The sequence below is a fragment of the Lichenostomus cassidix genome, chromosome 18 (assembly GCF_008360975.1).
Source record: "Lichenostomus cassidix isolate B80296 chromosome 18, HeHo_3.0, whole genome shotgun sequence".
Taxonomy (NCBI): domain Eukaryota; kingdom Metazoa; phylum Chordata; class Aves; order Passeriformes; family Meliphagidae; genus Lichenostomus; species Lichenostomus cassidix.
This window is the reverse complement of record NC_139498.1, coordinates 342488-368574: the sequence shown is the minus strand read 5'-3', so window position 1 is coordinate 368574 and position 26087 is coordinate 342488. Positions and strand designations below refer to the sequence as shown.

Sequence of the window (26087 nt, the reverse complement as noted above, 5' to 3'; positions counted from 1 at the left end):
AGCAAACTGGTTTTTTGTCATGAGGAACAGAGTCTGGGTTTTTAAGAGAAACAAGAATTGAATCGATGGAATAAGCTCAAGTGCAATCAGTATTTGGGGAACTATAGCATATTGCTGCTTCTTATGTTACGCTTCCTGCGTGGGACAGCAGGTTCTCCACAGTACTTAGGAAATCCTTCAGTGTTCTCAGTGAAGTGGCTGCACCATTGGTAGAAGTTTTATTTTGAGTTACAGAGCAAAGTAAAACTTTTTAAATCTTTACGTGTGTGATGCTTGTCAAGTGGTTTCATGGTATCTTTTTAATCAGGCTTTCCTTTCAGGGTTCTTGTCAGTGTGTTTCCCTTTGCCTTGATTTAAACATTTTTTGAATTCCTTTCTCTGTTCTCATAACTTCAGTTGTAACCAAAGACTGTAGTTCTAAGTCATGAGATGGGATTTAGGAGACTGAACACTTGGCTTCAATTAATTGCAGAAACAGCAATGAGATCAATTAGTTCCTCCAGTTTCTTATTCAGTTAAACTGTGACAAGCAAACATTTATGATAGGATTTCTAATCCTTATAACTTCTTCCATATTGTTGAATGACATGTGAACTCTTGGAGTTTATTAGAACTTGCAGTGAATAAGTACTGGAAGAAATTGTTCTCTTATTATACTTAAAAGGACATAAATGGGGGATGATAATTGGAAATGCTTTTTTTGGTAACATGTATTTCTTGGCAAGTTGACCTATGGATAAAGGACTTGGTTGGGTAATATGGGCAAAAAGACCCCTATAGTTTCAGGGCAGTATCCAGAGTGAAGACTTCTCTGATTTTTGGGGTTTTTTGTACGTGTTTGAGACAGTCATTTGAGGTAGCCTTTTGTGAGGCTTTAAAGTGCAGTTACTAATTGTGATGTGCTTTGTTTCATCCATACTTTCTTTTTATCAGTGCTTGATAACAAGGAAAATATTTTTTTTATTGTGTGCCTTCTCTGATTAACTACATTAGTTAACAGACAACGTTAGAAAAAGACCTTGATTCTGTTAATAGAGTCCTGCTTGAGTGATAGCATATGTTGTAGCATTTACTGTAATTCTGTCAAGGCTAGGGAACCAGAAAATGGAATAAAATGTGCCATCTGCCCAATTCTTCCCTCCCTCTCCCTCCCTTTTTCCCTCTGGAAAAAGCATACAAATATTTTCCTGTCAGAAGGAATTTTCCCTCTCAGTGATGGCATCGTTTGCTTAATTTGATCTGCTCTTAAAACAGTATTGATGATTGAATCCTGCTGATTCATCGATTATCCAAAAAGTCTGTTTAACTGTTTCCTTGTTTTTTGTGGTCTTTCTGATACTTTCCTTCTGTAAAGAGGAAAAATCTTTATAAGCTTGTGTTTGACTTCTTGTGTTTGGTTTTTAGAACAGCGTTAGAAAAATTGTGTGATGGAAAAGAGTTTTTGGGTTTGTAAAGCACCAGTTTGCCCTTATCCTGCTTCCAGCCTGTAACCTCACAGGGTGTGAGTGACCAGGTCTTTGGGAGCTGCCTGTATTTCTGTTATCACAAATGGGTGGGATTATGATATGGATATGTTTTTGCACAAAAAAACCCAAGTAGTTCTTTAACTGATTAAGTGTGACTTTTCAAGATCAATAAAACACAAAGAGTAGTTACCATTTGTCTCGGTTTCAGCTTTATTCACCATTAATTGCTTCAAAATAAGTAAATAAAAGTAGAATGGGTCAGTGGTTGATGTGCCAGGTACTGGTGAGGGAATGTTTTGTGCAGCTGCAGTATCTGGAAAAGGAAGATGCATAATCTGTGTTGAGTGGCTTCTGTTTTCTAATCTCTGCATCACAAATACTTGCAGCTTTGGTGCAGGGTGTCACTTAAAAGGCACAAACTAATCTTAAAGTATTCCGAGGACAATTCTTTCGGAGACTGCAAAAGCAAGTAGTCTGTGCAGACAATAGGATTTAACTTAATATTGCACATCTAGAATTGTCTAAGTAATGACCCTGTTTACTGTGAATCATAGAAGAATGCTGTAGCTCAGTTACTTGCCATAGTTCTTCAGTACACCACTGGCAAAAGAAGAGGCAGCAAGTTGTGGTGTGAGAGAAGCGATATTGCTCTGGGACTTCAAGTTGTGCTTTGCTTAGGCAGCATCAGTGATGTAGAGGAGTATCTGCAGTACTGCTTGGCTTGGAGCAATACTGTAAATAGTTTTGAAGGAGATCCCTGATTGTATTCCATTTCCTTTATCTCATTTCAGATCTCTTAAGCAGTTTGAGTGTGTGTAAATCACAATATTTTTTTTTTAGACCATTAGCTGTACTCACCACTGTCTTTCAGTGTGGCTTGGATTTATGTCTGGCTTTGTTCCGTGAGCTTAATGTGATCCGAAAGCTTGCTTTGTGATTGCTCTTAAAGTGACATCTTTTCTGTTGTTTATTTTAGGACTATGGATTGATTTGGAAATGTCCTACAATGGATCTTTTCTAATGACCCTGGAGACCAAGATGAACTTGACCAAACTTGGTAAAGAGCCGCTTGGTGAAGCGCTTAAGGTTGGCGAGATTGGCAAGGAAGGGTAAGGGATGGCAATGGTGCTTTCATTGTGAAAAGCTGGAATTTTCCTTGTGAATTTGCAGCTCTGGCTCTGCAGTAGATTGAAAGGAGTTTTGGGGGTGTTTCATACGTGTGGGTGTGGAACATGGCCTTTCTGTGTAACTTTATTGTTTGGTAGCACCATTGTTAATCATCTTAATAAAAGGCTGTGGTACAATTATCTTTTATATAAATTTTAATAGGATTTCAAAATGTTCTGTGAATAAAATTTAGTTATGTCTTATGCTAGATTTGGGGTTTAGCCAGATAAATACTTGGAGATCCACACATGCAGAAATAGAGATAGATGTGTAACAAGCTGCTGCAGCATGGTACAGCTACAGCTGGAAACCATGGAGTAGTAAACAAATTGGAAGGTGAATAGGCTCTAATTGTTACGTAAAGACTTTTTCAATAGCTTTATTGCACAGTGGGAGTAATCACATCCCTGCTTTAGTCTGTTTTTCCTCATAGCCATCTTCTGTTTCCCTGCTATGCCTAAGTGAAATGCGTTATATAGATGAACTAATTAGAAAACACCATACAGTAACTTACCTCCCTTGTATTTGTGCTACTCCTCTCATTTTTGTGATGTTGTTTAAATGTCATCAATCTGTCCATTTGTATTAACTTGGTGAGTGGCACCTGTCAAATATCCATCCCTGGATCACCCACTCCCTGCTGTGGAGGGTCCATTTATTTTGTGTTGTGTTCTCTTTGTACTTAAGACATCTGCAGTCCCTGAGCAGTAGGTGGTCTCTGATTTAATGAACAGCCACTGCCTATAAAACAAGAATATAGTCTCTAAATCTGGCCATTTGTTTAGCTATGAGCAAAATGTTATGGTCTTTCACAATGAAGATACTAGATGCTTTGTTACACTCATTTCATAGCTCTGACCATTTATTCTGAGATACCTTGAAGTCATACTCAAGCAGCACTGTATTTCAGTGCACTCGTGACAAGAAAATAAACATGAAAAAAACTAATGGCTGAATGATCTCATTCACTGGTAGAAATTCAGAGGATTTAAAATCGACCTAGATTTTCATTGTCACTGCTTGAAATAAATATTTCTGAATTTACATCAGTATAACTGGTAGGTGTCAATTTTTCAAAATCCCTTTAATCCTGCCTGCCCAAAAAATGGGGGATGGAGGAAATGTCTATACAAATCAAATTCTTGCTTTTCTTCTCCACCCCTTCAGAATTTTCTTTGTGTATTTTCATATCTGTTCAGTGCGGGAACAGTCTCAGAAATAATTAGTGAACGCACTGATTTTATGTTTAAAAATCAGGTTGCTGCTGGCTGAGCAATGGGCCCTCAGCAAGGCAGATACAAGTGCCTGTAGCCAAGAAACCAATTACTTGAAGGTATCAGCATTAACTGCATTGCTCCCTGCACAGGGCTGGGATGTTTCAAAGCTCAGGGCCAGGTACCAGCTTTACATAAAGAACTGTCTAATTTATTCGAATTTGGATGAGGGTTTTTTTGGTTCCTTGCTTGTTTGTTTTTTTCCTTAAACAAAATGGATATTAAAGTAAGGACTGAAAAATATAGAGCAGTTTGATTCTCATCTATGCCTTCCATTGTGTTAGTTAATTCTACTGGCTTTTTTAATTATCAGTTGACAATTGCTATGACGAAATTAGTCTGCATGTGTTTGCATCCATGGTCACGTTGTCATTAAGTGATGCATGTTGGTGGCTGAGCTCATTTCTCGCCCTCAAGAGCTCAGAACAAACCATCTCTTGAGTTGCCGTAACCACAGAGTGGTGTAAGAAAGGCACCTACTCATCCAGAGAGAGGGGAGGGGGGGAAACAGCTCTGGGGTGTGACTGTCTGTGGCTGTTGTCAGTGTAAAATGAGACAAATGGGTCACTGTTGCACTTGCTGTTTGAAATAGAAGTGAAGTGTGCTGACACAGTCTGGTAGTGCTGTCTTGCACATCCTCTCAGGAAAATGCTGCTCTCAGAAAGGGTGGGAAACTATTTAATTGCCAATTCTATGACACTGATAACAGTACAGGTTCTGCCATACGTGAGATGAGGCAAAAGCAGCCAGCTTAATCCAAAGTAACTGCAGCTTCTTACCCCATCAGCCCTTTTGGCTGTGTTATGCCACATAAAAACAAACTGACAAATGACAATTCATAAAATATTGTGCAATATTTTTTAGGAACAATACAGTAGCTACAAAGTGATGTTTTTTCTGTCAGTGTTTCTGTCATGTAAATGGTCCATTGTATACAGAGCTCCCCTGAAATCTCACTCAAGCTTATTTATTTTTGCTTTGTTTAATGCAAGGAAATCCTGTGGTCTGGGCCACTTGGTGCTTGTGAGGCACTTCAGAGGACCCCTTTAACTAGGAAATAAAACACCTTGTAAGAAGGTGACACCTTTGAGAGCCCCAAGAGTGCCATGGGCCTGCTTTGAGCTGGGTGGTACAACATGCACAGGAAAGAGAAGTGAGGTCACACCCCAGCAGAAAATGTGTAGTTTGAATCTGACCTAAAAACGTGAATTTCTCGGTGAGAAACAGCTCCAGCATTGCTATTTAGGCCAGTGACAGGAACCACCCACCAGCCCCACGTCCTTAGGGAGGTGGCTCCGTTTTGTTTGCTCCTTCACTCCTCTGCAGGTACAAAATGCTGCTCTGGGTAGGAAGGGGTTTGCGATTCTGGTTCTGTAGCCTGGATGGGAAATTCTTCAGTGTAGATACTGAAGCAGTGGGATTACTGCTCCAGTTGGGAAAGAGTCTTGTGCACTGTGAGCTGCACCTGAACTGTCACTTTGCATTAGGACTTCATGCAGCATCCACCAGTTTGTTCTGTGTACAGAATAAGTGACAGAAGCCTCAGCCCATGCCCTGTTTGAGGTAATTAAATGCTTCAGATACGTTTCCAAGAACAGACATGCACACAAAAAGGAAGACACAGGTATAAACTGTATTCTGAGCATGCTGTAGGGTATTACAGTCCGGGGTGTAGTCCCTAGAGCTAAAGCCATATGCTTCTGAAGCCTGTGTTGTGTAACTGTTTCAAGCTCTTGCATTTGGTAGAGATCTGTTATTACTGAAGCGTATCCACTGTATCCATTCCTCATTTTAATCCGTTTAAAAGATTTGAAATTTTTCTTGTGATTGTGTATGTAAATTCTTCCACAGTTTAAGTCTAGGAATTAGTTACTACCATGTGGTATTTTGCACACGAGGAGCAGCACTTGTTTATTATTTTACTTTTTTTCCCCTTGACATTCAAAGTTACTTGTCCAACCCTAATTCTGCTCAACTCCTGGAAAGCCACCAGCAGCAAGAGAGATGCTTCCAAATATATTTTGAATAATCTCCACATTTGATTTGAATATGTAGAATAGCCACCCCCGTGCCAGTCTCTTTCATGAAGGATTATGTTCCACTGGAAAAAAAAGATTTTCTGTTTTGAAAGCTGGTTCTGCCAGACCAGCTTCAGAGTAGTTTTGGTTTTGTTCTTTTAGATGGTGTTAATAAAAGAGGGGAGGGGACAGTTCAGAGACCTGTAATGTCAGCCAAAGCTGTACAGGATGAATAGCTATTTAAGGATATTACATTTGACCTGGAAATTGCATTGTTTCAGTTTCAGGCCAAGGGCATATTGTCTTGCAGACAGCGATGAGGAATCCTCCAGCGCTGGGTCTTCGGAGGAAGATGATGCTCCTGAGCTGGCAGGAGAGAAGCAAGTGACCACAGGAGGAGAAGGGTGAGCTGTTTGTTAATCCTTCCCTCCCCACACACCTGATACTTGGTACCAGTCCTGTGATGCTTTTTGTCCCCCCGGCTGACAGAGTGTGAATATATCCAAGCAAGAAAGCAACCCCAATTCCTATTTCCAGGGCAAAGGGCAGCAGTGGAGCCCTGATCATTGCAGTGCTCTGAGCTCCACTGAGCACCTCCCAGTCCCTTCACAGTTGGATTGCTGGGAAGCCAGAGAAGGTCGGGGGACCTTCCCCAGTGTGTCCTGCCTCGTAGCAGAACCAAGAACAGGATTTTGTGTGAAAACTTCAAACCCTCTCTATGCAGTGTTATCCCCACACCGATCCTGCCAATCCCTTATTGCCGGTGTTCCAATTTGTTTTTTTTAAGAAAGCAGCTGTTACTCAAGCCTATTTTTCATGCTCAGTTTTGTGGTCTTCCTTTTTTTCCTTGAGGACTTTGTGTCTTGGCTGTGCAATACTGCCCTCTGATGCCGTACATGGATTTCAAAGGAAATTTCCCGACATTAGGGATGCCACATCATTCCTTGTTTTGGCTGGTGCTCTGATTTTTTACTTTCTGCATCTGATTACAATTATGCCATGCAATGAGAAAGCTGTAGTTAGCCCGAAATGTCTCAGACAATCATGATGTTTTCTATGTCTGAACACATGTAAATGATCTTTACAGTGAATATACCAGAAGACTCATGACTTATTCAGAATGTTCCACAGAATTCTAGCATTTTACTCCTAAACACTTTCAAAAATTGTGTGAAGAATTGTTGGAATTACTGCAACTGATGCATTTTGTATCATCTTTAAATTCATTGATTATATATAAAGAACTCTTTATCAGGAGGACAAAGAGGGAGAATAAAGAATTTTAATGTAAAATACTGACAAAATTTCCTTACACCCATTAAAAATCTGCATTACTACCACTGTAGAATCTGATGAGAGAATATCTTCTTTTCTGAGAATATCTTTTCTCTTCTGTACAGCTAGTATAAAATCCCAAAGGTGAAATTTATTCACCCTTTTTATATCAGCTGAACAGTTTTTTGTCTTATGTCATGCTAAGGACTAAACTTTGTAAAACTCTGGGTAAGAATGATTTTATTTTTTCCCCGGATAGGAAAATGTCATTTCCTTAGGAACGGTTATCTCTGCTACATAACACCAAGAGCCACAATTAGACATGATATAGTATGTGGAAAATACCAAACGTGCTATTTTTGGAGTGTATATTTCCAACATGAGATAGTAGTCAGAAAAGACATTTTCAGCCCTTACAGCATCTGTTTCAAAAGCCAGGAATGCTGTCTGGCACAATTGCCAGGAAAAGCCCACTTTTTTGCAGACATAGTTAACCATTTTTGGAATTTTATTCCACCTCCTGCCAAAACTGTTTTCCTCTTCTCTTTCAACATCTTTATACTTGTAAATGCTCCAGTATCTTAAAATTAAAAGCTTTTTGTTCAGCACGCAGAGTTAAATAATTGGACAGAAGTTGGGGCTTCTGTCCAATTATTTGTGCACATCTTGGTGCATAAGTGTCTCAACAATTTTTTTTTAATGGTTGTAGACAAGTTGTCACTTTTCATGACAGCTTGCTGACATGAATGATGTTAGTGTATTTGCAGTTTTAAAAAATGTTGTATTTCCAATGCCATCTGGGAAGGAGTGCTCAGACTGAACAGTTTCTGCCAGGTACTTGCAGCTGACAGAATACAGCTGCTGGGTGCAGGCTCTGAGAAGTACTGCTTGGCCTTGTATCTGTTCAGAATTTTTACCTCAAAAACTTGAATGATTTAATAGAAAATCCATATCTGTCTTAGCAAATAGGAGGTTTAAGAAAATTATCTTGATGTCCTCTTTCTATTCTCTGTCTAAAGGTATGTTGGAGGACATCGGACAAGTAAAATCATGAGAATTGTGGATAAAATTACGAAGTCAAAATACTTTCAGAAAGCAACAGAGACTGAATTTATTAAGAAGAAAATTGAAGAGGTCTCCAATACTCCATTGCTGCTAACAGTTGAAGTACAGGAGTGCAGAGGAACACTAGTGATTAACATTCCACCTCCACCCACTGACAGAATATGGTAAGAGGAGCTCAGAGCAGAGCTGGGCAGTGTAGCTGCAACCAAGGGGTTGCAGCTGAGAAAAAAGGTAAAGCCTGGCTCCAGTGGCTTCTGGGCAAGGTGCAATACAAACTAGTTGTAACTGAGGTAGGAACTGCTATTAGAGAAAATTATTACATGTTTAAATACACTTTGTTGGTATGGCCTTTGTTGGAGTGTCTATAACAAATCCTGCTCTGTGTTCTCTCCCAAGGTACGGCTTCCGCAGGCCTCCCTACCTGGAGTTAAAAGTGCGGCCAAAACTTGGCGAGAGAGAAGTGACTCTGGTTCATGTAACAGACTGGATAGCAAGGAAACTGGAACAGGAGTTCCAGGTGTGTTTCCTTTACCTTTTCCTTTCTTTGATGATAGTTTTGGTCAATTAAAGGAGTGGGTGTTTAATTTTTACATGTTCCCTATTTAATTTTTAACTAGTCATGTCCTCCACTGCTCTTGTTCAGTGCGATGGATGTTGAAAACTCAGCTAAAACTGACTTCTGGGATGGTCTCAAGACTGTATGTAGACTTGGGTGGAAATCTGGTTTAGAGATGAAAATGCCATTTCTTTGAAATAGGTACCATGGTAAAATTTATAGTTCTCAGATTAATATCTTAGTGTTCTTAGATGATAGAGGGCCAAACTCTTGCCTAAAATTAAAAACAGGTAAGGCACTAAGGTGTTCTTTCACTACTTGCTTTAAATTTTTTTAAAAATCACATTGACCCTAGTGCAAAATAGGAAAAAAATTCCAAATACATGTAAGTATAGGAAAAGTGACCCAATGGATTCTGGACCCCAACCTGTATAATCAACCAGCAATCCAAACCAGTTATTTCACTAAAAGTGCAGTTTGAAAGTATATGGATGAGAAAGAGCTGAGAAAGCAATTAGGAAAAGTTGGTGATGTTTCCTGTAGTGCCATTTTAATTTAATGAAATATGCAGAGATACTCATATTTCTGAGTTTCATTTACAAGTGTAACACAACAAAATGGCTTGTTGATGGGCACTGCACTGACTTGCACAACACTGAGCTCAAGAACCTTTTATCTGTAAATTTATTGCCTTTTTTAAACTAAAATTGGAAAACTAAGGTTTCAAGTGACATATGAAATGTAACTTAATTGCATCTTTTTCCCAGAAAATCTTTGTCATGCCAAACATGGATGATGTCTATATTCCTTTAATGCACTCAGCTATGGATCCCCGCTCCTCCACATGCCCTCCTCAAGATCTGAGCACAGAGGCCTCTGATCAACCATGACTTGTGAAGACTCTTGCAGTTTACAGTATTATAAAAGTTACTCTCATGGTTTTATAAACTGTGCTGTAGTTCTCATCCTTAACTTGTGCCACTCTACCCCCTCCCAAGGACTGCCTATCCCCCATTCCTGTGTGCTCACTTGCCTGGTTATAATTCCCATGTACTTCAGCTCCAAGAAGTTCCATTCCATTAAGCTGTTGATTTATTTTTGTACTGGCTGCCATCGGGATTTTAACTGGGAGGCTGAGGTGGCCTGTTCTCTGGGGGGAGGGAGGAGGAAATCAGTTATAATAGATCAAGGAGCTTGTCGATGCACCTTTTGTTCAGCTTATTTTCATGCTCTGTTAATGTGCATTAAAACATTGAAAAGTTGTTTGGCAGCAAAGGAACTGCGTGCCAAATGGAAAAAAAGTCCTAAATAAGGAATGAATTTATAAAACTGGAAGAATATTTTTCTTTCTCAGGCAGTTGGAGGTGTAGAATGAACTGTTTTATGTTCTTTCACTTCTGCAGTCAATAGCTTGTGTCAAGCAATCGAAATACGCTTTCAGGATAAAAGAATGTAAATTGGATGTATAGGTAATATTGTGATTCAGTGTGCTATATACACATTACTTTTTTCATACAGAACTTGTGCTTTTTTTGGGAAGCAAGTAGCCATAAAACACACACAACTATCAGTGAAGGTGGGACTGTCAGATTTCTGTAAACAAAGAAAAAATGTTGGTAAAGCCATGAGACCAAACCATAGCAAGCCGCCTTACAGTGAGGTACAATCACCTTGGTTCCTGATTAATTCTGAATGTTTATAAAGACATGAGCACACGTGTCTACACTGCACATCTCCAGTGTCTACAAGTGTCTACACAGCACATCTCCAGTAGTGACCTAACTGTGCATAGAGCCTCTTGCTGTGATGAAACACAGAGTTCTGACAGTTTGTTGCTGTGAGTCTTTTCCATTGCACTGTGTTTACACCCAAAGCATGGGCCCAAATCCTCAGTTACAGCCCCAGACATGGCATCACCTGGTGCCTGTGCAAACAGCTGTAGCTGACAGGTTTTGATCCCCATGCATTGGCTTCTTGGATTTGTGGCATAGGAATTCAAGCATTGCAGTTGTTTGAGCTGATGATGATTAAAGACTCTTTCTGCTAATTAGTGGCCAAAATTATGGGGGAAGGGGGAACAGCCTTTTATTTCTGTCAGGTGTAATGAATCAAGGCTAAATGTATGCAGTAAATTCAAGGTTTGAACACTACATATCCACTCCTTAACATGTAATATTTTTTTGGCATTTCGTGTTGCCAGCTGTTCATGGATGTCAGAAAAGATTTTTGTTTACAAAGAAGGTGAGTTTTGGCTCTCCTTTTATAACATGATTTTTTTTTAAGTAATTTTTAAAGAAATTTTTTGTACATTGTGTTGTCACATTTGGTGTAAATCAAAATTTCCATGTATAACTTGATTTACCATCTCTAAATGAAACTATTATATTGAAGGTTTTTTAAACAGCACCTTGCCTGAAACAAAAGAAAAACTAGCATTTAATATATTTAAAATTAATTCTATATTTGAACACCTATTTTGGTTACCTTTAATTGAAATATTAGTGGTTGTATTTGTTACCTGAACTCCTCCTTGACCATTCCAGGCTGTGTATATTCTGGGGTTTGCTGATTCTGTAGGCATTATTTGCCTTTCATGAAGTCCGCATGTCTTGTACGCAGGTTTTTTATATGAGTTAATTTCTATGTGCAATAACTAAAGTCAAAAGACTAGATGCACTAATGTGTAAACAGATTTAGACTTATTACACAAGATTGTCATATTGCACTTCATAAACTGTGGGTAACTACAATCTGCTTGCTTTGTTTTATTAAATAAATTTATCCCATGTCAAACAATTCAGTTAAAATTTATTTCTACAGCATTCAGCCACTATCTAGTGCAAAGTAGTTTTTAAAACTTTATTAGAAAGGCAACTTCCTAATGTGTGCCAAGTGCTTTGCAGACTTTTGTATACAAATCGTTTGCATTTACAGAAAATGCTGTACTTTCTGGTATTAACACATAAAAAAATGTAGGTGTCCTTAAAACTGCCGCAGCTTAGTCACTGCAGTCAAATGCTTATTGTATTTTAAGTTGTTTTGCACCATGTGCATAAATGACCTCCGGGCCTGAATGCATTTCTCCTATCCCCAGCTCATTCACTCAGCTGCTTTATTCCTTGAACAGCTAATCAGGAATCCCAGAATTTGAACCCAGTACTGCTTAAGGAAAAACTACGGCCGTGGCCTCGGCTGGGTTCAGTGGCAGTGAATCGGGATGAGTGACCCGGATCTGCTTTGACCCTGGCCGGGAACGAACGGGCTCTCCTGGCAGGAAAGGCAGCACGGGCAGCCGTGCCCCGCCGCCGCTGTGTCCCCGCAAGGGTAACACACGCTCGCGAACGAGTGTCACTTGCTTTTAAAAGCACCGCCCGGGTGGGGCCGAGCAGCGCCAGTTATGAACAAGCGCTTCGCTGTAGCACCGCTGCTTGGCCGGCGGCGCCAGGCGGGCACCGCCGGATCAAAGGCAGTGCGGACACGCGCGGAAGAACCAGCCAGACGCGTTGTGAGTGACACAGCTTTATTTACCGCCGCTCCCGGTCGCCGCTTGCCGCACGGGCCCTGCAAAACACCCAGGGAAAGAGGGAGGTTATTGATGCGGTACACCCCGGGCGCTCCGCAAGGCGGACGCAGCCGGGGCGCTCAGCAGTAGTTTTGCTTCATGCATGTCAGCAGTCTAACACGTGTCATGGGACATCACTGCAGCCCGGCCTCACCGCCCGCCCGCCCGCCTAACCCCCCACGCTCCGCTCACCTCACCGGCCGCACCGACAGAAAGACCCAGAAGTCGCCGCGCTCTAATTTATAGAGCGGCCAGTCCCGCCCTCCTTGTCTCGCCCAATAGAATTGGAATCCGGGGGCACGTGCAATCCGGGTGCAGCTGCGCGTGAGGGCCGCGGGCGGGGCCGCGTGCGGCTGTGAGGGAGCTTAGCGGTCCAGTGTCGCCCCCTAGCGTGTGAGGCGGCATTATTCGCCTTTTCAGGTACAGCAGTACTCTTTCTAGTTTGCTCCAGTGCTTTGTTACTGTGAAGAAATAAGGCTCAATATTAAAAATATAAAAGTTGAGGCCGCGGTCAGAAGTCCTTCCGCAGAGCGGGTGCTGAGGTGGTTCCTGGGGGGAGCAGCCACGAGCGGCGGGTGCTCACCAACGCTCGTCTCCTCTGCTCCCTCACCCACTTTTAGTCATTTCTTTCTACCACCTGTGAAGTCGTGGGAGACACCCGTGTGAAATAACTCCAATTTGGAGCTGGCACACTGCAGTGTTTGTACAGCGAATGAAAAATTCCTCCTGTAATATAGTAGGGTGCTGCTGCCATGGCACACACAGTGTGTTTGGGGGTTTGCTAGTTCTCACATAGCGCAAGTGCATAAAAGTTAAGGCCACCATAAAGAAACTCATTTGAGAACTGGAATCAGTGTGGTTTGTAGCTCCAGCTTGTTTTTATGTATTCAGACTTGCAGGTCAGGTCATCACTACGACAAGGTTCTGAGGCACTGAAGATGGTTGTGGTGTCCTGTGCAGGGCCAGGAACTGGACTCGATGGTCCTCACGGGTCCCTTGCAGGTCAGGATATGCTGTGATTCTGGGTGATTTTTACATCTCCTGCCCACTATCAAAGGCACGCTCGCTGTGGGAGCTGGTGCATGCATATGGCATGCCCAGAACTCTGTGTGCCCTGCAGCTCCATTAGTGATATCACTGTTAAAAAGCAAACAATATGTACAAGGACAAAGTGGCTTTGTTATATAAATAGGTGGCTGAATGCTGGACCTTTGCCAGGCACTCTAAATTTACTCCCTTCTGTTTAAAGCTTCTTCCATTTGGGTCAATACTTTTTTTGTTTATTTTTATCTGTTCAAAGAAGCCTGGACCTGTTTTTTGGTTCAAAGGGGCATGTCGGGTTTTTTTTTTCATTTATTTAAGGCCTTGCCAGGCACAGGGTTAACAGTGAGTTTGTCAAAGACAGGAGCTTTGTCAAATAAATTGGCCTGATCTGTTCTGAAAGTACAAAATCAGTAGGAAAACAAGAATCATTGAATCACCAAGGCTGGAAGAGACCTTTAAGATCATCAAGTCCAACCGTCCACCCAGCACTGCCACTGTAGCCCCTAAACCGTTAAATATCACCCAGTGCCATATGGAGATGCCTTAAACACCTCCAGGTGTGGTGACTCCACCACCTCCCAGGGCAGCCCCTTCCCCCGCCCGACCACCCAGTTCCGGGCAAGGTGGTGCAGAGGGAGGGAGGTTACTCGTGCTGCCTGAATTTAGGGTTTTTTTTTCTTATAGAAACAAAGCAGCAGCAGCCACCTGCCATCGCACCCCGCGGGTCCCCACAGGGTGCAGGCCGAGCCCCGGAGCGGGCTGCAGGTCGGTCGGGGCTCACACGAACGGGGAGGCTCCGACAGCAGCGCGAAGCCGCGGGGCATCGCTGGCCGCTCCCGAGCCCCTCGGCCCGCAGCCCCGGCCCCGCGGCTGCCCGGGCGCTCCCTGAGCGCGGCGCCCGGCGCGGCCGGTCCGCCCGTGACTGACGTGCGTGTCCCGACCGGGCGGTCCCTCAGCCCGCCCCGCCCGCCGCGGGGCGCGCCGGACGCGCCGCTCCGGAGGCAGCGCCGTGAGGGGGGAGCGGCCCCGCGGTGCAGCCATGGAGCCGCTCCGCCGCCTCCTCCTCAGCCTGGCCGCGCTGCTGCTGCTGCTGCTCCCGCCGAGGCCCGCGGTAAGTCCGGGCCCGCTGGGCCGGGGGAGGGCAGGGGCAGCTGGGGCATGGGGAGGGCCGAGGGAGGGGAGACGTGGGGGCTCCTGCCGGGGTCAGCGAAGGTTTGCTGGGGGTGGCCGCAGCCCGGCGGTGTCCGCCGAGCTAACGCACCGCCCGGGCACTGTCGTTAATGCCGTGTATGCGCAGGGCGAGGGGCTGCAGCCCCACAACCTGACCCAACCCCACAGCCGTGTTCCTGCAGCTGTGCCCCACCTAGAACCTGGACGTGCATATCATAGACGTAACCTGGACGTGCATATCATAGACCTCGAAATATAAAAATGCAGTTAATTTCCCACGAAGCAATTGTATAAAGTAGCACAGAGAAACTTTTGAAACAGTAGTACAAAGAAACTTTTGTAAACTGAAACTACGTAGATGTATCGGGAACCAGTGAGACATGCTGGAAGGTCTGCTCTGCCCCTTAATGAGTGAGGAGGTTTGTTATCTTTCTGGAAAAAAACCCCACACATTTTAAATGTATTGATAACCAAATACAGGTCACTGGCTATGTACCCTCTCTCGTGTCGTGGCGTTTTGATCATTCTGTTTCCAGAGCAGATGCAGCAATGTGTATTAATGTACATGTGGTTGGTTGGGATCCAAACCCGCAGTTTTAAATTCAAAGGTGAAAGACAAAGTGCACGAGTCACTGCCCTACAAAACCTCTTAAGAAATAACCAGGTTGGTTATAAAGTATCGCAATAGGTGAAGCAATAAAAGTGCATGGAATAGGGATACTGGTGCAAAGCAGATGGAATGCTGAGCACATTATTTTTACGGAGGTAATAATTTAAAACAGTGTACTTTGCAGTGGGTGCTGTCTGCTGTGTGTGTATTGAGATGGATAGCTAAGTTCAGAAATTCAGTTCTGAAAGGTGCTCTTGTTTGCATGTTCTCCAGATCAGGGGACAGTGAAAAGGCCATCTGGCATTTAGTGTTTCCATTATAGTCAAGTGTAGCAGAGGAAAACTTTAGGGCATGTCCTTTGATGGATTGTTCATTGTTACCTGAGAAAGCTGGTGTAATATATGGGGTTCTAGTTCAGGTTAAGCAAAGCTGAAGGTATTGTTTTTCACTTGGGATTTAATAGTTCCACTCCCCTTCTTTAGAAGTTGAATAAACACATTAGTAGTTAAGCTGGTAACATACCTAGTGTTGTTACTTCATTAGGAAACTGAAAAAAATTAAATGCAGGCTGTCAACAAAAATTACTTTACAATCTTTATTGTGGAGTGCTAATGTGTTTGTCTTAGGCTGGATTGTAAAGCTGGGCTGAGGTCTTTTCCTAGTCCTCACAGGTCTGGGCTTCAGAGTTTGCAAGGAAAATACTGATTTGCAACTCATTAAGTTTTAAAAACAGTCCTAAATAAGAATACTAAGAAGTATTTTAAAATACCTAAAATATTTTTTTAAATACACAGATTCTTACTAAATTTTATATAATTTTACTTGTATAGTCACAAAAAAGTGGACTCATGCCCTGGTAGAATTCAGCCCATTTTTTCCTCTGGATTTCTCTCTTCCCTTGGTCTTCCTGACCTGCCATCTCACCTCAGATCAGTGTCTGAGTTCTCCATTTCTGTTTCTTTTCTTGGCTCTTACCCTGGTCTTTTTGCTCTGCCAACTGTAGATCCCCACCATGACTTCCAAGTTAAAATCTATTCTGTACTTCAGTCCCTTTTCAGAACTAGTTTTCACTTCTGTGAACTTAGTCCCAGTCATGTCACCTGTGGTTAACCCATTTAACCGTGGAGGCTTATTTAAAACTATTCATGTCACTTGAATAATAACTGAGAAATTCTCATTGCCATGAGAAAGACTGGCATACAATTCTTGGTGTTGAGGTAACTTAAAAACACGGGGTTGCCTAAAGATTTTGCAAATAATTTTTTCTGCAAATTTCTTCGAAGAGTAGTGGTGGTGACCTGCTGATCTGTAACTTCTTTGGCTGATTAGTTTTGTCTTTGTTACCTAATATCCCGACTCTCTAATATTGTTTTTTTAGTTTGTATGAGTTCCTACAAAGGTCTTCCTTTCATGTCTGTCCTTTACAGACAGAAAAATGCTGTTTCTTGCTATTTGGGTGACACAGTTCAGAGCTCTTGGAACAGCTCTCCAATGAATGGGAGCACATTAAAAAGTGTGAAAACTCAGACAGAGAAATGAGAAATGCAGTAGAGCTGTCAGTAAATTACAGTTGCCATCAATGTTACACAGTAATGATTTACAGCTCTTTTAGAGTGAAAAATCCTTTGTTTTTATGAGCTCTGGGACATTCCAAACTGTGCTTGTTTCTCTTTTAATGTGGCGTCAGTGCGACTCAAAAATACCAACCTCTCTGGGATTAAAGTGGCATTTGGAACATGGGTCTGTCCCCTCCTGCAGCTGGTGGGACGGGTTTCAGTGCCGGATTACACAGTGTAGGCAGCACCTGACATGGAAAAACCCAGGCCTTAGCCAGGTGTTATTTCTTCTGGTGTGTTCTTTATCTCTGTGTGAGGTGTTTGGCCAGGGAACTGATAGGTGTGAAAACCCGTGTGAGACAGCAGAAGGTTTACAGAGGACATGTTCAAGCACTGTGTTAACTAACACATGTTTTATTTGAGTTGCAGATCTCCTTGGTTGCTCAAAAAATGTAGTATGATAGGGTTTACAGTTTTTTTTTTGGTGGAGGAGGGAAATGTAAATTTGTCTTGCACACCTACAGTTATCATGGACAGCTCTGTAAGTTCTGGAGGAACTGGAGGACAGCTCTGGAGTGTAAATTCATGTGTTTATAACTCTGCTGTCATTTGGGTTGTTGGTGGTCTTGTGGCTATTGAAATACATTGGGGTTTTACACAGAGAATCAAATGTGAAAGATCAGCTGGGAGTTCTTTGTGTAGAGACCATTCCAAGATGAGTCCAGGCAGAGGACAGTTGGAGTGGACCTCCTGTACTTCTCGGTTTTTCCTTTTGCAGGATGAGTGGGTGTATGAATGAGAACTCATTGAACTGGGTTACAGCATGATGAGAAATGGCTAACAAAGACATGACGGAAACCCAAGTAGTTTAAGACTTAAAGATCTTTAGATTGGGTTTAGCTTTCTAAAGAAGATAAAATGTGATTTTTGTCAGCTCTCTTTCATATCTTAACTTTATTATTAGGTAAACTGGAAAACTCCCCCCAGTAGTTGACTGAATTTTACAAATACTTTGTCATAGCCTGGTTTTATTATGTGCAGGGAGTTTTAGCCTGTAGCCTGGCAGTGTAATGAGATAGCTGTCAAAACCGGGGTAATGATTCATAGGCTATCTGTGATGAATATGCCAAGTGCTTGCAGTGTCTGCTAATGTCTAAAAATATTTTGCTTTGCGTCTTTATTGGTTTACCAGCTGTGGTTCCAGTAGCATAAATTATGGTATAGGCCTTTTGTTATTGAGTGGAAAGTGTCTGGTGCTGTTAATGCTGAAGTTGGTTTTTAATAGTTTTTTAGTGAAATGCAAATGTACAGCCTGATTTGTATGAGGCTAATTATGGAATGAGGACTATAGTTGGGGTTTTTTTTGAGTGATAATTTATATCTTGTCAACATTTTGGTTTGGTAAGCCAGGCATTATCAAAGAAATTAGAAGGCTGTTACAGTTAGCAAACCATCCATCCTTTATCATCAATCAGCCCTACACATTATTTATTCCTACTTCAGACTCAGAAAAGAGAAAATTATTTCCCATCTAAGACTTGGCACTGATTTGTTTACTTGTGAGCACACAATTATTTCTATGAAATCAGAACAGTTCTTAGAGTCAACACACACTGTCACACATCCAGGGTCACTAGGAAGTGTTTTTGCATTCTTTATTTGTACTTGAAGAACCTTTTGTGGTATCACCCTACAGCAAAACATATTTCTGGGTTGCAGAGCTCAAGGAACTCAGTGGCCTGGTTTTCTATCTGCTTTTTCCACTGACATCAGTTGGATTTGTGCATACATGGTGATCTGCATTTCAAAAGTGGTGGTTTTAAGCAGATGAATTAATGGATAAAATTGCTGCTGTGGGGATGTGTTTTCTTCTAACACAATAAAACAAACTAAGGCATTGCTTTGCTAACCCTTAGAAAAATTTGAGCTGTTGGGGTGAAAGATGTTATCAGCTTTGATGCTGAACTGCACTACACACACACTAGAACTTGTAATACAGCTTTCACTGACCTTCCCTTGACTCCATGGGTCCTTCAGAATTGTTTTGAGTAATTTTGTTACTTGGATTTATAAAACATTTTATCTAAAGATATGGTACATCTAGACTGAGGGGAAGGTTTTTATGCAAGACTTAATTAGCATATATATAGTTAATTTCTTTTTTCTATTAGATAGTATATTTCTGTTCTAGCTTAAAAATGCTGTTTTCTGCTTAGTCACAAATTTTAGGCTGTTATGGATTATTAGTAGACAGCTTTAGTACTTTTGTCAAATTTGAATCCAATGAGTTGGAGTCAAACAGTCAGGTGTTCATCTGCTTTTCCACTGAAACTTGCATTAATGGCTTCTTCAGCTACAGTTTTCTTTCTCTGTTGTTCAGCCTGTGACTGGAGGCAAGTAGAGAAATGTTTTCCTACTCTGAGTGCAGAATGTGCAGAGGAACCCTTTGCGTGTTTGTACTTTCTGTTCAGTCCCAAGTCCTAGAAACCCTCTAAAATGCCAATAATCTGGAAGACAATACTGGCTACTGATGTTTTGATCAGTGTTTCAGAGCTCACATTTAATTCCTTAATTTCTGTATTTCTGATGACACAATAAATAGATATTCAGATGTTATATGGGAAAGTGTTAAATCCACAATGTAGAATGAGTGGTGTTCGATCCACTATATATTCCTGGTATGTGAACCCAACCCAACCATAATTGTGATGGTTATTTTACAGGCACATTTTTGGTGAAAATGACAGGTGTATTTATTTCTTAATCAGAAGACAGGAAGAGAACATGGTTTGTGAAGAATATACTGAATCTGTAAGATAAGAAGATAAAAGATAAAACTTGTGCAGAGAACAAGAAGCAGCCTAAAAACCCAATCTCAGTCTGTATACATGGAAGATGTGGTGGATTTGTTGTGTGTTGTATTTTATTTGCAACTAAATTTCATCACTAATCTTTACATTCTGGGTATAAAATTCCCACCTGCAATTTAAAGGAGCTTCAATAATTTTCATTTCCTGTCTTCAACAGTTGTATTTTCTTGCTCAGCTTACTCTGTTTTCACTCTAGCGTGGTTTCATTCACTATTTGTTCACTAAATTGAGCTTCATAATCAGATGGTTTTCATCACTGAAGGGTTGTGGTAGGGGAGTGTGGGTTGTGTCTTCCCCCTCTGGTTGTGAAGTCAGTGGATCTGGCTTGTTAAATGCTTAAGGAAGATGGAAAGACTGGACAAGATGATAATAAATCAACTACACCATCCTGAGTTGTTTGGGGAATTTGTGTACAAAAAGACCTAAAGGACAAAATTTTCATGAATTACTTTGGTACAATGGCTACAGTAGTTTGCTTTAACAAAAGGAACAATACAAGAGACTGAGAGCTCATAACTTTACAACAGAGCCCCTTTTGGCTCTTACACCCAATCAGTTTTTTAGGCTTGAAAGATATTGTAAGTTCAGTTCTGATTAGTAACATCTTGAGCTGCATTTCTTATGGGGCAGTGTGAGAGGAAGAGTTATACACTGTCCCTGTTTGAACAAACACTGCAGAGTTTAATCCCAGATGTAAATATTTTATCCGAGTGCAGATGGCTGTGCAGCCTGCATAATTTAACAATGTCAGGTAATGAACATTATATATATGTGTTAAGATACTTCTCCCATTTTTTTTTTCTGGCCTTCCAGCAATTATTCCTGATCTGTGGTTTGTGTATTGTTAACTTGTACTTTCATTTTTTTCTGCACTGTGTGTTTTACAACTGTCTGCTCCAGCTGATTATGACAGGAAAGACGCATGAACAATATTTATAGTTGCAATCTGAGCATTGGCTAGTTGTTACTGTGTTATATTATCCTTTTAGCATTGTGCTTTGTGTGAAATCCAATTGTTTAGTTGGATTGCACTAAAATATATAGTTGTTCAAAGAAAGTTATTCCTGTAACCATTTATTTTAATTTGGCAATTAAGTATTTTGCTTTGCAGTAATTCTAACATGACCGGTTATTGTTTTTTTACCATGCAAGTCATTGAAGACATTACTAATTATGTAAAATGATTACATTTTCATTTTGTGTGGTAGGTTAAACTATATTTAACTGTGAAACTTTGAAATGTGGCAGGTGTCATGCAGATGAGCAAAGCAGATACAGCGTACAAATGACAAGTTGCTTGAATGAAAACTTGAGCCCTGGGAAATGGAAATGGGTCAATCTTAGGATGTCTGGGATCATCTTTAGGTAGGAAGAGTAGACATTAAATTAACATGTTTATTCTGCTTCGTGTGGTGGAAAACCTTGGATTTAGCCTCACTGTTCCCACAATAACTGCATAGTTCTGAGTCTTCCATGTTTGTGTGATGCTCTTTTAATAAAATTCTTTGGTCTGCAATGGCCTGGCTCAAAAGCAGCTTGGGCTGGAGGAAGGACAGTGGCACCAAACTGCTTCCCAGGGGCAGGATGAATTGGAATGCGAAATGAAGGTTTGGACCCTGCAGCCAGCTGCTTTCTCAGAGTGTCTGTGGATGTGCTCATACCTATGGGCTTCCTTAAACACTGTTACTTTCTTTGTGCTGCAGAAATACAGTATTGGGAGACACAAGGTACAAAAGCGTAATTAGGAGGTTTAACAGTATGGATCTCTTCCAGTCTTTAAGCTGCATCTATTCTAAATATTTTGCCCTTGCTCAGAGGCATCTGAATGCTTGCAGCTCCATCTGTCTCAGCCACAGCCAGCCCAGTATAATATTGGTCACCTTTCAGTTGTATTTATTCAAGTTCTGCCCAGCTGATGTCTTTTCATTTCTCGGGGACTAGACCTTGGCAGAGTATGTTTTGTGTACTTGGGAGAAGTGTGAGTTTGACATTGACACATGGGTTCTCTGAGCTGCTCTGAAGTTCTTTAATCCAGGCAACTAAATGCATGGTCTTTGTGTCAGTCCTTTTCTAGATCAGCCCTAGCTCTGGTCTCTCCTAACTCTAGTACAAGAAGACTTTGATATCAAATTGAAAATGGAGGTGGATTTAAAGGATATCCTAGTCTGTTTCTAGAGGAACTTGGCACAGTAAGATCCACAGTGTTGACAGCAAACTAAACCAAACCAAAAATGACTGAATTCAAAGGGACAAGAAAGTTGTTCAGTCTGTGCATTTAAAAGAAGAGATGTTCCAGCCCATGTACTCTTTGACAGTTATGAGTAAATTCTGTCGTAAATAATTATATTCACCATGTGTTTTTTTCTTTTCCAGAACACCAGCTCAGTAACTGTGCCAGAAACACTGCTGTTTGTTTCGACCCTGGATGGAAGTTTGCACGCTGTCAGCAAGAGAACGGGAGTGATCAAGTGGACTTTAAAAGAAGGTAAGCAGGAGGTGTCCTGATGCCCTCTTCTCAGTAGCACAAGTAACAGTCAAATTAATTGGTAATTCCAACTGTTGTAGGATCTGTTAAATACTTTGTTTTCTTTTTTAATTTTGGTCTTGTTCCAGAATTAAGCTACAGTGTTTCTGGAGTCATGTTCATCTTCATAATTTCACTTGTAAATATTATCCAAGTTTATGTGAGGTTTTTTAGGTTTGTGGATTGTTTGTTTTTTTTCCCCTGAGTGTTTAAGCTGTAGTGTTATAATTGGTAGGTATCACGTTTTATGAGAATGAGTGCAATATAAGCAAGCATAGAACAAAATAGATGTGTCAGCCTGTGGAACTGATGGCAAAGGGATTGCATGGTTCTGTGTCTGGAATACCCCGTGGTCACTGGTTTAGTGCATATCATGCAAACCTTGGTGATTTTTTCTATAATATAGATGTTTAGGAACAGCGCAGTTTTTAAAATAAAAGAACTGCACTTGTGTAAAGGAATTTAGCATTGTTCAGTGACTGGAAGTGATTTTGTAATTTTAGTTACTGAGCAGAGCTAGCTCTGTCTTCGTGAAAGATTTCATATTTAATGCAGGTTTGGTTAAGTGGGACTTTGATTGTGTATGGCAGAGGTGATAGCAGCACTTTCTCTTCACTTCTGGAAATAAATTAGAAGGTCAAATGGAAGGAGTCAGTGATTGCATCATTCTGTCCTCTGTTTTTAAACGTGCTGTCAGTTTAATAGGTGAGCTGAAAATGTGGGAAATGGATTGCACATATCTGGTGTCTGGAGTGCAAACCAGTTGTTCTTCTTTGTGAAGCCATTCATATTTGAAAGCAAATCTACCGGACAAAAAGTTAACTTCTTAAACGAACAAAGAAGGCTTTTGTAGCTCCTCTTAACTAGAAAGGGGTAAGCCAAGTATTTTCTTGAAGGATCTCAGTTTTCTCCCCTATCTTCTGTTTAAATTTAGACCACTCTTTTCCCTGAAGAGCCCTGCCTAAAAACAAGTTGTCAGCTTCCTCATTTAGTGTTGCTGTAGGCTAAGAAAAACTTGCTGGTCTCTTTGTCATTCTACTGACAGCAACATAGCCAGCCTAGTCCTAGTCTAGAGGGGTATCACTGGCATTGCTTTGCAGCCACACTTAGTAAGTGGCAAGAGGTTTTTTGAGGAAGAAATTAACACACCTTGGTGACGAAAAGGATCTTGATCAGAGTGTGTTGCTCAAGGAGCTTCCCTTGTTTTAAAAAAAAAAATTGTTGCAAAACTCTTGTTGTTTCTGTGGAACTGCCAGACTGGATAATCTAGTTCTGTGGGACTTCTTGTTTTCTCTCTGCTGCTAACTATATTATTCTACATCTTACGTACGTGAGTTGTGCTCACTTGATTTTTGCAAAGTACTTATTGCCCATTTGCAATAGAGCAACATACAACGGTCAGTGAAAAAAATAAAAATCGTGGTAGGTATCATTGTTCCAAGATACATGCTGAGTTAACTTCGTTGAGCGGACATAGAACAAGAGCCTGTAAATACAAATTGGTGAATTAATTTGTTATGGGATGTCGCTGTTGAGCCGCTAGCAGAGAAGAGGACTCAGTTCTCAGTGTAGCAAGAAAAGGCATTTATTATTTTGATTTCCATATATATATAAACTTTTCAGAAGTCGCCTAGATTAGTCAGTCAGAACCCTCCCCCTAAGCCTAATTAGCCAAGCCTGAACTGTCCAAGTCTTGAGACAGTGTTTGAAAAACATCCAGATTTTATCTTTGTTTATAAAACACAGCAAAATGTTCTCACAAGAAAGACCTGTGCTAGCCACAATGGGAGGCGGTTTATTTATGTTTGAAAAACTATTTGTTGGTGGTCATCCTGTGGGTGGGAAGCCCAAAAGATGAGATAGTGTTGGAAAAAAATAGCCCATTAAAGCCCTCACCAGCTTTCTGTGCTGAATCCCTGGAGAGATTTAGTAGTGCAGAATTGATTTTTAATATTAGAGTATAAACACAGTTGTTGGGTACACTCTGTCTGTCAGCAACATGCTGGTGCTGTTACAGAGATTACCTGTTTGGAAGCTGCCTGCACTGCAAACAGTGCTCTTGCAGGTGCCATTTTACCCTGTTTACAGCAGATGATCCATGTGTTGTAGCTCAGGTGCTTTGAGAAGCTGTGGAGGTCACCTGAAGTGCTGCAGTGGCACTCACCAGAAGGGAACATTTTATTACTGCACTTGAGCAGCAAAGTATTTAACAAAGGGCAGTTCAGGTACATTTTATTTCCACTGGGGAAAAAAAAAACCAAGACCACATTCATTATCAGGCAGTGCTTAAACAAACATGAATATCTTGCCATGTGTGGCTTGTTTTAAGTTAGCACTGAAGGTTATCTTAGGTATGTGGAGTAAATGAGCCAGTGATTATCACCACAATAACATGTTTGGGTTTCTTGCCTCCATGGAGTGCTGGCAAGAAAGGCAGTCAGAATACTTGTGCTGCCCATAAAGCAGGCAAAAAATAGGTCAGTTAGGAATAGGACTTTGCACCATCAGAAATAAACTGTGTCCCTGCAGTTACATGTGATGAGACTGTGGACTGACTTGTTGAGAGTGCTTAAAATCTTCATTTCCTGCTGACTTCGGTGGGTCCTGCTCTCCGACAGTTCTCAGGATTTTTCAGTGACCAAGTAGCTGATGCTGCAAGTTTCCTGGGCCTTGGAAAGCTGGCAAGTGGTTGTAAAGTTTAGAGAAAAACCTACATTCCTCCTCCCCTGTAATTTCTGAGAGGCACCCACACAAACACCTGATGTTGAAGGCTCTCCTTGGAAAGGCTGTGGCTCACATTTCAGACCAGAGGCTGAATGAGGCTCTTGTTGCTACCTCTGATCAATACAAGGGGCTGTCAGCCCTGAGTGACAGTGGGACAGCTCCTGGAGGCTCCCATGTTTTCTGCACTTGCCACTAGTAAGACACTAGTGAGCATCTTCAGTAAGGTTCCTTAGGATGAAACCTCTTTCCCAAAATTGATGGAAATAAACCAACTTCTGTCATTTCCTACAAATCTCTTAGAAGGTACAGAGGTGCAGCACTTAAAACTTCTGTTTACATGCAAGGAAAGTGGGCAGAGAAAGAGACGACCACAAGAACTTGTTGGCAAGGCAAAATCTGGAGAAAGATTTTCTCCTTGCTGTCAAGCTTTACTTCACAATTCCAGTTTCAGTGTGAGCTTTAAGAGTGTGATTTTAAGACTGCCCTGTTCCCTCACATCTTTGTAAAATTCAACCCTGTTTGTCTCTGTTAACTCAAGAGCTAAGTTTAATGAACACAATACTGAATTTGAGAGGCTAAGGCTGCAATGTTTTAAACTGTGCACTTGAACAGGCTGATGCTCTGTTCTCTCTGTCTTCTTGTACTGTTTAAAGTGATTTTTTTTTTTTTTAATTCTGTAGCTCTTTAAAAGCTTTCCCTTAAGAACGAATTAAAAGTATTTTGCCAGGAAAACATTTAATATATGCAGATTTGGACCCTCATTTAGAGCCAGTAAAAATTTTGCTATGATCTTCCATTCTCTGTAGCAGTTAAAAAATGACGGCACACAATCGATTTAAAAGGTTTTGATTTCCAGCACCTTACTCATAATCTGAAGACTTCAGTGGGCTCTCATGATAAGACAAAGATAAAAAGACTGTATCTGTTTATGGGATGCAACATGCAGATTTTAAAGGGCAAATCTGAGGTCTGTAGGTCCTGCTTTAGTAGCAGTGTTTTTTTCCCAGGCAAGAAAGAATATCTTTGTGCTTAGTTGTAAATTAATTATGATTGTCAAAACAAAACAGTGGTAGAACAGTACTGTTTTCAGCAAATTCCAGAGCGCAGTTGGTGTCTCTAACCTCATTTGTTGTCCCTGCAGCAGCAGATGAGGATGACATGGGTCTAAACTGGCCCGTTAGCCCAAGGCTTGAGGCAGGACCTCAG

At 41.2% G+C, this 26087-nt stretch overlaps 2 protein-coding genes and 2 non-coding genes across 9 annotated transcripts in view; 2 read left to right on the top strand and 2 right to left on the bottom strand.

The window, feature by feature from the left end:
* TEX2 (testis expressed 2) overlaps positions 1-10341 on the top strand; it is a 42027-nt gene extending 31686 nt beyond the window's left edge. For all 5 annotated transcript variants that reach the window (XM_085077256.1, XM_085077259.1, XM_085077257.1 and 2 more), the window contains 5 exons: positions 2443-2575; positions 6207-6329; positions 8220-8429; positions 8662-8782; positions 9589-10341. In XM_085077256.1, the coding sequence (XP_084933382.1) occupies positions 2443-2575; positions 6207-6329; positions 8220-8429; positions 8662-8782; positions 9589-9711 (710 nt within the window). In that variant the 3' untranslated portion in view covers positions 9712-10341. The remainder of the gene's footprint in view (positions 1-2442; positions 2576-6206; positions 6330-8219; positions 8430-8661; positions 8783-9588) is intronic.
* Positions 10342-12164: 1823 nt separating this feature from the next.
* LOC146429341 (small nucleolar RNA SNORA76) lies at positions 12165-12294 on the bottom strand. Its single transcript, XR_014855685.1, has one exon. It is a non-coding gene; the product is annotated as a small nucleolar RNA SNORA76 (small nucleolar RNA).
* A 167-nt stretch (positions 12295-12461) lies between these two features.
* On the bottom strand, positions 12462-12524 carry LOC146429340 (small nucleolar RNA SNORD104). The gene has a single exon (XR_014855688.1). It is a non-coding gene; the product is annotated as a small nucleolar RNA SNORD104 (small nucleolar RNA).
* A 175-nt stretch (positions 12525-12699) lies between these two features.
* ERN1 (endoplasmic reticulum to nucleus signaling 1) overlaps positions 12700-26087 on the top strand; it is a 33023-nt gene continuing 19635 nt past the window's right edge. Inside the window, exons 1-3 of one of the 2 annotated variants that reach the window (XM_085077262.1) lie at positions 12700-12803; positions 13275-13385; positions 22007-22118. In XM_085077262.1, coding sequence (XP_084933388.1) covers positions 13362-13385; positions 22007-22118 — 136 coding nt within the window. In that variant the 5' untranslated portion in view covers positions 12700-12803; positions 13275-13361. Of the gene's footprint in view, positions 12804-13274; positions 13386-14380; positions 14539-22006; positions 22119-26087 lie in introns of those variants that run through there. The other variant, XM_085077261.1, reaches the window with a different exon arrangement.